Genomic DNA, 13,788 nt, shown 5'->3' with positions numbered 1-13,788 from the left:
CATTCCTATAAATACCCTCGTCACCCTCTCCTCCTCTTTTACTCTTGTATACACAACATAGCTTCGAGCACACACTAAATACAATCATGAACGGTCGATCCTTCTAAGCGGATCACTGCTGCATTTGTTCAGATCTTAAAGGTCACACAGCTGCTCCGTCTTGTCTCAAGTAGCTGGAGGGCTTTGGGGGTCTGGGTGCAACAGTAGATCCCTCACCAGAGCTTCTCCACGACGCAGCAGCAGCCCGAAGAAGTACAAGAGTTAAAGCTTCACTTACAATCTTTAATAAATCATTTAAATTCTCGTTGATGGTGTGGTCCTTGCTAGTGAATAGGCTACAGATCTGTATAACTGATGCATTAGACAGACCAAAAACATTTCAGAATGAATAATACAAGGCCTGAACAATCCATAAAGTGCATCCATGGTCAGTAGGCCTCAGCCTTTTTTTTCCACACCCCCCCACCCCCTCATTGCAGGTGTGGATTGATGCCGGCACCCAGATCTTCTTCTCTTATGCCATCTGTTTGGGCGCCATGACGTCCTTGGGGAGCTACAACAAGTACAAATACAACTGCTACAGGTGAGTCGTCAGTTCTCAGAGAGGGGCTTAGCTGTAGGGGAAGAAGGGTGGTAAAGGGATCGTTGTGTGTTCATTAACAATTCCTCCTCATGACATATGTGTGACATAGGGACTGTTTGCTGCTGGGAGCCCTCAACAGTGGTACCAGTTTTGTGTCTGGCTTCGCAATATTTTCCGTCCTGGGCTTCATGGCACAAGAGCAAGGGGTGGACATTGCTGATGTGGCAGAGTCAGGTACGAGGTGATGGTGGGCGCTGCTTCCTGGTTAATAAATGAAACAACAGTAATTACAAAGAAAAACAGCAACGAAACCCAAAAGAGACTGAGCCAAAAAAAACGTCTTCATTCAGAACTTGAATTTAAATAAATGGATTTCTTGATGAATTAAATGGATCCCTTTTATTGGTTACAAATGACGGCATCGGAATATGGAAGTTTCCGCAATCAAACACTCCTTGACAAAAGCAGAATGTGAGAAAATATGAATATTTTTGTTGGATGATTTAGGGCATAGAGACGTAAAACAACTCGCTGTGCATTTACAGTGCATCTTGTGCCAACGTCCTAGCGTTTCTTTTCGACTTACATGTGGCAACTATTGTCACCATTGTCGTGGCTCCTATGATATATTGGGGTAATTAGTCGATTCCACAAACGTTTATTTGTTCAAATTCTAGCATCTAAAACTATTTGACTCATGTTAGGGCCCACTGCCCGGCAAAGTATTTCAGTTTTAGAACATGTATTCATGATCACAGAAGACTGAAGTGGTGTGGAAAAGCTTTCATGTACCCTTAAGTGCCAGCATCTTGTCCATGGACTTACAGTATATCTCTTACTGCCAAAAGCAACTTTGTTTTTTGTGAGTTAGCCCAGTTTAAGGTGGAAATCATGGCTGGTTTTCTGATTTAATCACACAATAATTTCTTTTATGCTTGTTGTTGAAATCCCAAAGCAGAAGACTGTTTTTTAAAAGTACCAGTTACGCTCAAAGAAAGGTGTTAACACACCAACAGAGAAGTGAAAGCTTTTTGGGGCTTTTCTTTTTTTGTTGCAAAGTTTGAATCTTTTCTGGATTTTACATGCTTAAAACACAAGGCTTTTTGTTTGACATGAAATGAGTCACAAATTTGAAACAAACTTTGTCATTTGTCATGTTTGCTGAGAACAGAACGATGGTATTGTTAGCGTCAAATGCTCTGTGAAACCCAGGCTTCATCTATTGCCCCATGATTGACGCAGGTTTTAACTTAGTGCTTTCCACTAACTTCAAACACTGTCGATGCTGCCAGCCCAGTTGATACGTATATTGGACAATTCTGTAGTCTCCACGGCCAACTTAAGCTTTGCAGAATTGTGCAATAACAACGTTTGTGTTTGGCAAGTGGGTTGATGTTCCACAGTCACCAAAGAGTAGAAGTATATATCAAAGGACCGAGCATGGTAGATGAGCACCATGGAGTTCAGTTACTAATAAAGAAGTCTATGAGCTGTAGATCTAAGAATAGACGAGGTGTTCAGCTAGGAAGAAGATTAGAAACATTGCAAGTAAGTCTGCTTTAACTGTGACTGCTTGATTCTGATGTACATGACAGAGGATTTGATGGTCAGCGTTTGAGACTTTGCTGACTTGAGTACACAGAGAGTACAGTGTGGTTTCACAGTACAGTGTAAGCACATATGTAAGGACATACTAAAAAGAAGAAGTACGATATGAAAGGTTTTATGTTTATGTAGTGTTTTTATACTTTGTACAGTCCATTAATGACTTATCACGCTATTCTGTGGATCCTATTTCATGAATAATACACTCCAGGTTTGATTAATGTTCTGCTAGCATTTCCCCTCTCCTGTTACCATTTTTGGAGTCAACGCGGTGTTTGGTTGGATGCCTTGTCATAATTCTCAACAAAAACTGAACATACTTATGTTGTTGCTATCAGCTGCAATGCTGTTTTTGCTGTTACGACTGCTTCCTTGTTTCTTGACTTCTGTTTTACAGTTCCCAACGTAGCATCAACATCCAAATTCAAAAAACATCCAAAAAGCCTTTGCTTTTTTTTTTGATTGGACACCCCAGTTTGCATCTGCTGCTGTTTTGCAACGGCCATTTTGCATTCTCTATTAGAAAAGGAATCGTGCTTGATTCAGGCAGGGATGCAAAATGGCTTGAGTGACGTAGCTGTCAACATATTTAAATTGTCTGAGAAATCGAGATGTGCTTGATTTACCTTTTCACGCTGTTGTCTGGAAATGTAAATCAAGCACACCTTACGCAGATTTAATGCGAGCAATGTTTACAGTGTTTTACTGTCTTTTTACCTTCACACAACACACACGCTAGTTACGATCCACTACACTTAGTAGGCTTCACCATTTCTCTCATGACTTACCTCCACAGAGATGCTGTTACAGGATACTTTACATTACATATAACACTGTACATGTTCTTTTTTTTACTGTTCTGTTTTCCTTGTAATACATCATTGTAAATGCTTTGAAAATGTGTCATGTGCTAAGTGATGTGTCATAAGTAATGTTTACGATAAAGTAAGTCACAGGTAAGTAATGATGTGCATTGGACATACTTATTAGACAACACTTAGCTTTATACAAACACACACACACACACACACACACACAAACATCTATTCGCTTTTTATTGTAGCCCAGGTTGAATCATGCATCCATATCTGGTTCTGCGTCTCCATTGTTTGGGCTTTTTTCTTCCCACAGGGATGCAGATCAGATGAGCTTATCATGATACTAATGTTGGGCCCCCCCCCACACCCCTCTGTCTCCTTTTTACCCCCCCGACCCCCCTCCTCTGCAGGTCCGGGCCTGGCGTTCATTGCCTACCCCAAGGCTGTAACCATGATGCCTTTTCCTACAGTCTGGGCAGTTCTCTTCTTCATTATGCTGCTGCTGCTTGGCCTCGACAGTCAGGTGAGTAAAAAAAAAAACATGAACACATGAAACTGTTAGAGCCGCAGGGTTAGGTTCGGTCTAGCGTGGGGAGGAAACGCTGATAACAACATAACAACTGTCAAACGGCTGTTACTGAGAAAAACACTTGAGCTGCACGTGGACAAACTTAAAGGGTGTTTTTGTGTTTTTGTGATTTAAGGCAAAGATATACAGGTTTTAAACTTTCTCAATAAATCAAATGCTGATTAACATTAACAAGAATCAAAGTAGAGAAACAAACGAACAGCTCATACACTGCAGGGCTCTAATGTCCGATTATGTAACAGTAACTGAACGTTGATGCCCTGCAGCATGCAGCCTCTGGCCTGGTTGTTTAATTATAGTTTAATTATAGTGACATTTGCTTCTGCTACACCTGAACTGAGATGACAAAAGACATCTGTTAAAGGGCTAAACTTTGCTAAAAGTCAAGGTGTTTGGAATCATAAGAAACAACAGCAAGAAAAGTTAGACTACAATACCTTCAGGAAATAGTCCAAAGGGAACTGAAACTACGAGAACCAAAAGATCTAAAGCTGTGAAGTCTAAAGTGGGAGGTCATGTTGTCCGTGGATCTGTATCCATCCCTTCTTTCTCATAACACCACTCTGTGTCCTCCCCGCTGCAGTTTGTGGAGGTGGAAGGGCAGATCACATCACTGGTGGATCTGTATCCGTCCTTCCTACGGAAGGGTTACCGCAGAGAGGTCTTCATCGCTATCATCTGCTGCATCAGCTACCTGCTTGGACTCACCATGGTTACCAAGGTAACAACACGATGAACAGTGAACATAAAAGAAGTCACAACCAAAAAACAGTACCAGTAGTTTTTGTGGTTAACGATTACAGTATTTATCCAGTATAAACAGTTCTTATTGATAATTGTACACTGTGGCTGCTGACCTCATTTCAGGCTCGAGTCCTCAGCTCAATAAACCAAGAACAGTGTTCAGACAGCTATTAGTGTCTCAGGGGAGATGACAAGGAGCTATTTATACTGTCAAGTCATGAGAACTTCCTTTCCCTCCCCTGGTATTAATAGATACAGCAGACCTGACTTTGCTTTTCCAAATCTTCCTTGTTCTCTTCCATCTGTGTATGAACATCTGTGCGTGTGTCATCCATCCAACACCAGCTGTTTACCAATAGATCCGTCTCGCTGCAGACATTCTGTCATATGTTCCAGGTTTCTGGCGGTTTCTGGTGAACCATCGTATTAGTTACGCCCGAGATTTTTCTGATATGACAAATCAAAACTGATAGCACAGTCTGCTACGAGGACGGTCTGTCGAGGCTTCACACAGTTTGAAATGTTGGGCTTAGATGGAAACAGTGTGGTGGATTCACCCAGACGTTTGTCAAAGCCACTTCAGGAAAAAATCTTTATTCTCTACAGAATTAGAAACGAAACATAACATTCCCAAGTGTTTCTTATTAGTGTATAATCACTTGATGAATAAGAATTGTTGTTTTGATCAATCTACAGAGGGAGCAGGTCTTTTTCTATGCGATCCGTCATGTTGAACCGCCTTTTTTCAAATACTCCAGAATGGACAAACTAAACACGGGTTCAAGATTGGGCCTAAAGCCAATACGCCAGTGCAGTTCCTCTAACGTCCACTCGAGGCTGGCTATAAAACAAGTGATTCTCCATAAGTCCCCATGTTTAAATGTCCAACTTCACAGCAGAAATAAACTTGTTTACAGCCTGGTTTTGGTCTCTGTAGCTAATTTCCCCGTCACAGAGACTACGTCCATGTTTTATACAGTCTATGTAAGACATGTTGCCTTGAATTACAAACTTCATCAAAATTAGACAAAATTTATTACAAAAATTACAACATTTTTGCACCTTTAGAGCCTTTTTTATATACAGTGGTCCCTCGTTTATCGCGGGGGATACGTTCTAAAAATAACCCGCAATAAACGAAATCCGCGAAGTAAGTTTTACAATTATTCTACATGTTTTAAGGCCGTAAAACCCCTAACCACACACTTTTATACACTTTTCTCAGACAGGCATTAACATTTTCTCACATTTCTCTCTTATTTAAACTCTCAAAGTTCAAACTTTCGCAGATTTAATAAAAATAAGTACAATACTGTATTAGTAAATGAAACCAAAGATCAAAACCTGTTTTCAATGCCAAACGTTTTTAACAAATTTAATTTTAATGATCAATGTACGAGGTTTGATGCATAAGAAATTATTACCAGTAACTCGCGTATTTCACAGTTCCTCTGACGGTGCCGAACACAATGCACGTTCATACTGTACAGTACACTGTAAAAAAGGGATGCAAAATTACACAAAAAAAATCCGCGAAACAGCGAGTCCGCTTTATAGCGAGGGACGACTGTACCAAAATGTTTGGCAGAACGTTTCACCTACTGGGTTACATGACGAACTTAACGTGAGTCCCTTTTGGTTACTAGCCCTGCTCTTACAGATACTGACACCTCATATTTGTCAAACAAAATAGGAATGTAAAGTAGTAGCAGTAATCTCCCTCTGAGCTGAAGGCTTTCATTTGTCCAGGAAATGAGAGATAAAATATTCACAGGTTCAATCAGTTATGATACCACAAAACAAACGAGACCTGAAATTAATCTTGATTCTGCTTTTATTTCACGTTCGTGTTAGTCAGTCCAGTTTCTCTACTTGATCTCACGCTCGTTTGTCTCAGAGATGATCACGCTCTCACCTTCCATCATCCTCATCCTCTCCAGACCTCTCTCTCTCTCTCTGTTCTCACACAACATTCAACCTTCTTACTGTCATTCTATTTTCTTCCCCGCCCGCCCGCCTCCCTCGCTTCCCTTCTCTCCTTCCCTCCGTCGTTCCCATGACAACATCTTTTTATGGCTGCGGTGGCCTGGTTCAAGTTTAGGATTCCCATGATTGTTAAAACAGTTTTCATACTGGACACACACACACACACATGCTGAGACACAGCAGCAGTCTGGACATATCTGCTTCGAACATCATAGAATATAATAACATTATTATTATTTCATGATCTTTCATGAATTACATGTATAATTAGGATTTTTTATTGCAGTTTACTTTAATTTTGAAGTGTAAAATCACCTCTCTGTCCTGAAAACGTGTTTTTCTGTTTCTCTTTGTCTCTCTGCAGGGTGGCATGTATGTTTTCCAGCTGTTTGATTACTATGCAGCTAGCGGTGTGTGCCTTCTGTGGGTGGCATTCTTTGAATGTATAGCTGTTGCCTGGGTTTATGGTGAGTACAGTAACAAAGCATTGTGAACCTTATGTACACCTACAACGATTTACTTGCTGACTTTGGTGCAAAAATAAAAATAAATGCTTTTCGTGCATTTTAATGTCTCCGTGCACTGAATGTGACATCTGGTTGTCTTTGCACGCTTGACTTTAGAATAAATGGCAGAGTTAGATGACCGTACAGTTGCAAATACTGGAAGGTTTCAGCTGTACATTTGAAATCGGATACATTTTTTGCACAGAACAACATTTTAATGTCTTTCGTTGAGGTTAATAGAGGCCATTGTTGGAACTTTATAAAGCATACTGAGGTTAATAGAGGCCATTGTTGGAACTTTATAAAGCATACACAAAATCTGCTGAAGTCAAAGACAAATTACAGCAACTGAAAAACATTTTTTTGCACTTTTGCGCATTTTCGTCTATTTTTTAATGAAGGTTACGTGAAGCACTGTGCCTGATTAAGTTCAGTAACTAAGTTTTTACTTGCAAAAATATTCAGGAGGTGTTTGAATGTCTTCACAGGCGTTGATAATTTCTATGATGCTCTTGAGGACATGATGGGCTACAGACCAAATTCTTGGATGAAATGGAGCTGGACTGTTATCACTCCTTTACTGTGCATGGTAAGATCCTGCTGTCCTCATCCTGATAAAAACAGTAAAACCACAATCAGGGGTTAACTTCAGTCTGCTCGTGCTGATCTGAATCGGACTCTCTTCCTGTTTTTGTTTCATAAATCTCTCGTTCTGCTTCCTAAAACTTAGGTACTCACGATAATATCATCGCCTGTCATTTCTGCTTTCATGCATGTTTGCATGACAAGTTTTTTTAAAGAGACATGTCAACATTTTATCAGTTCAGCAATGAAATAAATGCTTCATCGAAGTATTTTTATCAGGCGAAAACACATTTTGAAATGAGGTTTTTGATGATGTAGCTCTATCCCCATTAAAACATTTCTTCCTCTTCCTCTCCAGGGCTGCTTTATCTTCTCCTTGGTCAAATACAAGCCATTGACGTACAACAAGGTCTACGAGTATCCTGACTGGGCCGTCGGAATAGGTTGGACTCTGGCCTTGTGCTCCATGATCTGCATCCCCATGGTGGTTGTCATCAAGATCATCCGATCTGATGGACCGCTCATTGAGGTGGGTGGAGAAGCGATCTGCTGTGTAGCTGTTTTTTTCTGTTGTCGGTCCTCTCTCCGCTAACCTGCCCTCCTCTTTCACTTCTCCGATCCGTTCCCTGCAGAGGATCAAGGCGGTGGCAGCCCCCGTTCGCGGCGGAGCCAGCTCCCGTCCAGCGGACCATCGCGGTCTCAAGGAGCTCACCTACCCGCTGGATCCCAATGGGAACAAGGGCCTGCTGAAGGCCCCCACCCACACCATCGTAGAAACCATGATGTAAAGGAATGAGGCGGAGGCTCTCCATGAGAACGCTCTCCTCTCCTCTCCTGTCCTCTGAAATGCTTCTAAAGCTAGCTAGCTTTCTGTCTATCTGTCTATCTGTCTGTCTGGTGGACTGATAAGGGTTTTAAGGAAAAAAAAAAAAAAGTTCCCGTTTCAAATCTTTTAGGAATACTTTGGAAGTAGTTTGCTCTTGGTGATGTTCTTAAGAGGGTAGCAATCACATTTCAAATCTATTTCTGAATTGCTCACGAGTTGTTTTTGTTTTCCTATTCGTAATATTCATGTGACTACACTTCCCTCTCTCGTCTTGTTTAAAGGCAGAGTGGCGAAATAGCACCAGCCTCTGGTCGTACGCTGGTAGATTTCTGTTCCACCAGCTACTTTTGCAGAAAAAAACCAGCCATTGTTCTAAAAAAAAAAGCAAAAAAAAGAAGAAGAAAGTGGTTATTGAGTCTTGGAATCAAACAGCCTTTTGTAGCCACAATATGAAAAAAAAAGGTTTCTTACATGTATCACAGAAAAGCAGTTTTTTTTGTTCTTGGAAAGTATAACATCTCTTTGCCTGTGATACAAGGAACAGGGTGCACTTATTTAAGGCATGTGCCATAGGGTTCAACTTCGGCTTATTCTGTTCTACTGAGGCCCAGTTGAGGTAGATGATCGAGGCGCTACAGGTACAGCATCATTTTATTAAAAAAAATGATGTGTTATTTTAATCATATCACAATTAGAGATGAAGACTAAATAAATAAACACCCCCTGCTTCAGTGATCAGAAATCCTGAAAAGCATATTGATGTCATTTCAGCTGCTTATAAACTCGACCATATTTCAAAATGTGGCTGTCACAGGGAAATGATCCACAATCCCACAATTTCTACATCCTGTTTATTTCATTTTTTCTGTCCAGATCTAAAAAAAACAAAAACAAACTCGCAGAAAATCCCAAAGCTGCGGCCACCAAAGTTAAACTCTTTTCCTTTTGCCGCCTTTTCTTAAAAATCATAGTCCAGCCACAAACATGCTGAAAAAATTCAGACATTTGAAAATAATTGACACATTGCCAGGATAGCCTACGACCGTTATTAAACCAGAGTTTCTGGTTCTTAAACGCACCTTAGCTCCACATATCCCCCAAACTTCCATAGCCATAAACTATGGGTCAAAGAGAAAACTAGCACTGAGACAGTGTCTGGGAAACCTGCTCCTGCACAAAGAGAGACGTATCTGAAAGGATTTGAAGTGTGGAGGTTGAACCCTTGAGTGTGTTGTCTGTGGCGTACTGTACAGTAGTAGCTAATCAGTCTATCTATATCTATCTCTCTATCTATATTTCTCTGTCCTAGACCAGTTTACAGTACATTAGTGACTGCACTAGGCACTCTTGGCTTACAATTTTGGATTGGATTTATTTTATTTTCTGCAGAGGAAGTTACATTATTATTAGTTTTTTTTTCCTCTGTCAATGTTTAGATTTTTTTTTATTAAGACTATAATGTTATTGGTATTCACTATTGATGATAATTGCTGTAGTTTTACATAGAAGAAGGAACACTTCTTTCATCTGGTGAAAATACTAAGCTATTATACAAATCATACATTTACAGTGGCAGCCATTGTAGTTACAGTCCTCATCATGCGTCTCTAGCGTTGGACCTGCCAACAGTTCTGTTTTTTTTTGTTTTTTATCATCGCACAAACAAACAATGCAACTGATTTTTCCCAAATATTTTTGCTTGTGGGGGTGTGGGTCAAACATTCAGTGAGCATTTCAATGTACAGTCAAAAAAAATGGGAATTCTACAATGGCTCCATCTGTAAGTTTGTAGGTGTTGGGGGGTTTATAGCTTTTTTTTTTCCTCTTCTGTAAATACCAGGGGACAGTATTTAATTTGGAGACATTCATCCAGACAGGGCACTGTAGCCAGTGGTTAAATAACTTGTCACCAACTCAATGACTCAAAGCAACCGTTGGTTCGGTGACACTCGACAACAAATCAGCCAGAGTCAGACTGTCGACTCGTCTGAGTGTCAAACTCCTTTCCAGACACTGTGAAATGTGGCAGCTGGCTGCAGACAAATCGGAGCCAGTGAATAGTTTGGTCAGGGTTTTTTTTCCACGGTCGCCATGTCGTCCTCACCTCTCTGAAAAAATAAGAGCTGAAGACCCAAAAAAACGCAATTAAAATTTTTAAAAATGAATGTTTGGCAGAGCAAGTTCTACCGATTTTTCTACACATCCCATCTTAAATAAAGTTAGTGAGGACTTGATGTGTCATAAATAATCCTACAAAACTTAGAACTGACTAAAGTCAGACTCAGACTTGACTGCCTGGAATTCAAATCAACCAAAAACCAAAATAAAAAGACGACATTCGTAAACTTCTGAACTTCGAATCTAATAATAAAAGACACCCCCTAAAACCTGCACTAACACATGTGCATAGATTAGCCTTAACTTCAGCTCATTTAAAATGTCTCAAGACTTTTAATGACCTGCAGATTTCATAGAATCAAAACTGCCAATAAGTAAACTTTACTTAACTTCACGTTGACATGGCTCCCATTGAAACCAGCAACATCCGAACCCCGTTAATCACTGGTGTGGTGCAAAAACGTGCCCTGCGTATTCTCTACGTATTCTCCAACTCTGGCTGATTGTTTTTAATCAAACATTAAAAGTGAAACTACATTACATTCTTCATGAAAATAGAGGGCCATAATATTAACAACGTGAACTGTTAGCAAACTATCTGATAAGTATGACAATTATTACTGTTACATTCATTTTAATATGTCTGTGTAACAAGGGGTTTCCCATGTGTATGTGTCACCAGCGACCATCCACTCAGGACCTTCTCTGTAGTGCTTTTATCTACTGTATAGCTGCATTAAACCCAGCGTCCAAAAAAAAATTAGACTTGTGACTGTGGGTGACAAAGAGCGAACATTTAATGGCAGCAATCAAAACATCGATGTTTTGATGCAGCTTGGAAGGCACTCAGTGAGTTCTTTGCCACACAGAATGGAAAATCACACCTTAACTGCCTATTTTGTCCACAATCAAAGACAAAAAGAGAGAGAGAGAGAGAGAGTCAGAGTGAGTTTTAATTGCACCTTATTTGTAGAATTTGGATGATGAGGCCAAATAAACACTGCCATCTTTTTATTCAGGGTCCTCATTGGCCTCAGAAATAATGTCAAAACTCTTTTTTTTTTTGCTTTAGGTGCTTCTCTTCTCCCAAAAGCAGACATATTAAAATAGATCAAAAACAAATCATCAGCTATACAGTTATACAGTAAACGTGCACTGCAGGAATTCGACCAACAAGGTCACGTCAATGTGATCACGAGACCAGGGCTTCATTTTCACGCTTCATCTAAGCTTTGATCATCCGTTTTTTTGTGTCCGTTTATTGCATTTTTATTTCAATAGAATAAAGTAGTTCATATCATTAAAAGGGATTTGTTATACCAAATCCACAGCAGACATCTATTTTCATACAGTAACAAACTTTTCCTATATAAGTCGTCTTTGTACAGTTAAGCTCCCATTGCAGATCTCCCATTTTAATACAGATAAAAAGAAAAAAGCTTCATTTTAATCTTTAAACTTTTTGTACAGATCTGGTTCTTGGTTCCTCCTGAAGGATCTTTGCTCTAGGGTTAAAAAAAAAAGAAGAATCCGTCCGGACCTTCCAAAAAGAACAACAGCACAAAATTATTAATGGCATTTTTTAAAAAAGAAAAACAAAAATTGCACAGAGCTCGTAGGGACAGTTTAAGATTCTGTCTCACCCTTTTAGTTTCGTCTACTCAGGTTTTCAGCATTGGTGTGTCTATAAAAAATTCACAAAGATGCACAAAAAAAAGAAGTTGATTATTGTGGAAACTTCAAGAAATAGCTGCCAATCGCTAATTAAACATCTGTAGCAAAGAGTAAAAACACAGACACAAAAATATGCCATGAAATATAGAGTCTGACTTTCCTAGTGCTGAGATCTTTCATTTGGTGGGGAACCATGGACCAGAAATAATAACTAATGCAGTCATTTATTGGTTTATTCTGCCTCTCTGTGTATATTTACATTATGTACCAGTCCCTCCGCCTTCTTACACTCCCCATCAGTTAGCCTATGTAAGCTTCCCGTTAACCTAAGCTAACCAGTTTTTCCTCAGAGATAATGAATTTGCAAAAGAATCGAAGCATTAGTGATGCACAAGTTTTTACCGCCGAATGTTGAAATGTGAGTCACCTGCGGGTGAATGTAAAAGTTTCTGAAGATTTATTTTTTAGGGTGAAGAAGAATTCATATCTTTTTATTTTCATCGAGCTTGTTTTATTTGAACTCAGCAGTGTCTTTGTCTTATCTTGTTGTTGTTGTTGTTTTTTTTTTTTTTGGATTGTGTGTCTGTCACATTTGCCTTTTTGTATTCCAAATATCGTGTATTTGAACCTCTGTCATTGGAGTAACATGTACAACTATCAATCAAAAAAAAGAAAAAAAAAAGAAACAAAAAAAAGCTACAATTTGTTACGTGCAATACTTTGTAGAATACTTATTTTTCATGCTGTTTTTTCCAATAGGTGATACTAACCTTTGAAGTAAGACGATAGCCTGTGAATTATTGAGGAAGATAATTTGAATCTTCAGGGTCCAGTTAAATTAAAAATCCTGCCACAATATGCTCTGCAGTGTGGAACCAAAATAAACGAAACCACTATTCCATCAGAAAAAAATCGTGTGGTTTGAAATGCACTGAGAATAAAATGATGAAGTGACTCAAAGTCATCACACAACTGAATTTCTTTGCGAAATACCATTTTTATTTTATTTTTTGTGACAGACTGCTAAGTTGGGAGTTTGTGAGGGGTATGAAACACAGTAACACTGCCACTAAGCCCACCATCTCTCTACCTGCGTATCTTTTATCTGCGTACTGCTGTGTTGCTAAAAATCAGGCGGCCTTCCAAAAGCATGCCACCACCAAAGTCCACCAATTTCATTCAAACCAGTACCTTATATAAGGCCTCATTTTCTTGTGATGGAACAAAATACCTTGGAGTAATTGTGGCTGCTTTTGGAAGAGCTTGCACCTCAGCAACGAGAGCAGTAAATCCAATTTAAAAAAAAAAAAAAAACACCATATCAATCGTGGGCTTTTCTTTAAAACCTTGTATGCAATTTCTTACATTCTGCTTATTCAGACATTTGAATTCAACTCCGCCAAACCCTGCAACCTTAGTGCTTTATCCAACAAACTGAGAAACCAAACTGCATCCACACAGAAACAGATCAGCCTGATTTTCAATTCCTTAACGTTGCCTTCATCGTGTTTCGCGATGAAAATGCCACCATATCTGCAGGATTCTGAATCTGATCGGTCTGCCTCTGTGATGTAGATGCAACATTAGACCATACAGATGTGATCTTCGGGCCATGTAGATGTGACTAAATCCGTTTGAAGTCAATCTGTGACTCTGCGTGGCTGCGAAGGAAGATAAATGGGGCTCCATTTCCTGGCATCATCCTTAACGCAAAGATGACCTTTGTTCTTTGGTTTGAAGGTTGCAAAAGATGT

At 39.6% G+C, this 13,788-nt stretch overlaps 1 protein-coding gene across 1 annotated transcript in view; it reads left to right on the top strand.

The window, feature by feature from the left end:
* LOC104936092 (sodium- and chloride-dependent taurine transporter) overlaps nt 1–13,476 on the top strand; it is a 31,725-nt gene extending 18,249 nt beyond the window's left edge. Inside the window, exons 8-15 of the mRNA XM_027279362.1 lie at nt 480–583; nt 693–817; nt 3,417–3,529; nt 4,179–4,316; nt 6,690–6,792; nt 7,320–7,420; nt 7,775–7,945; nt 8,049–13,476. Of these exons, the coding sequence (XP_027135163.1) occupies nt 480–583; nt 693–817; nt 3,417–3,529; nt 4,179–4,316; nt 6,690–6,792; nt 7,320–7,420; nt 7,775–7,945; nt 8,049–8,204 (1,011 nt within the window). The 3' untranslated portion in view covers nt 8,205–13,476. The remainder of the gene's footprint in view (nt 1–479; nt 584–692; nt 818–3,416; nt 3,530–4,178; nt 4,317–6,689; nt 6,793–7,319; nt 7,421–7,774; nt 7,946–8,048) is intronic.
* The last annotated feature ends 312 nt before the right edge of the window (nt 13,477–13,788 follow it).

Source organism: Larimichthys crocea, chromosome VI, assembly GCF_000972845.2.
Source record: "Larimichthys crocea isolate SSNF chromosome VI, L_crocea_2.0, whole genome shotgun sequence".
Classification (NCBI taxonomy): domain Eukaryota; kingdom Metazoa; phylum Chordata; class Actinopteri; family Sciaenidae; genus Larimichthys; species Larimichthys crocea.
This window is presented reverse-complemented; position numbering and strand designations above follow the sequence as displayed.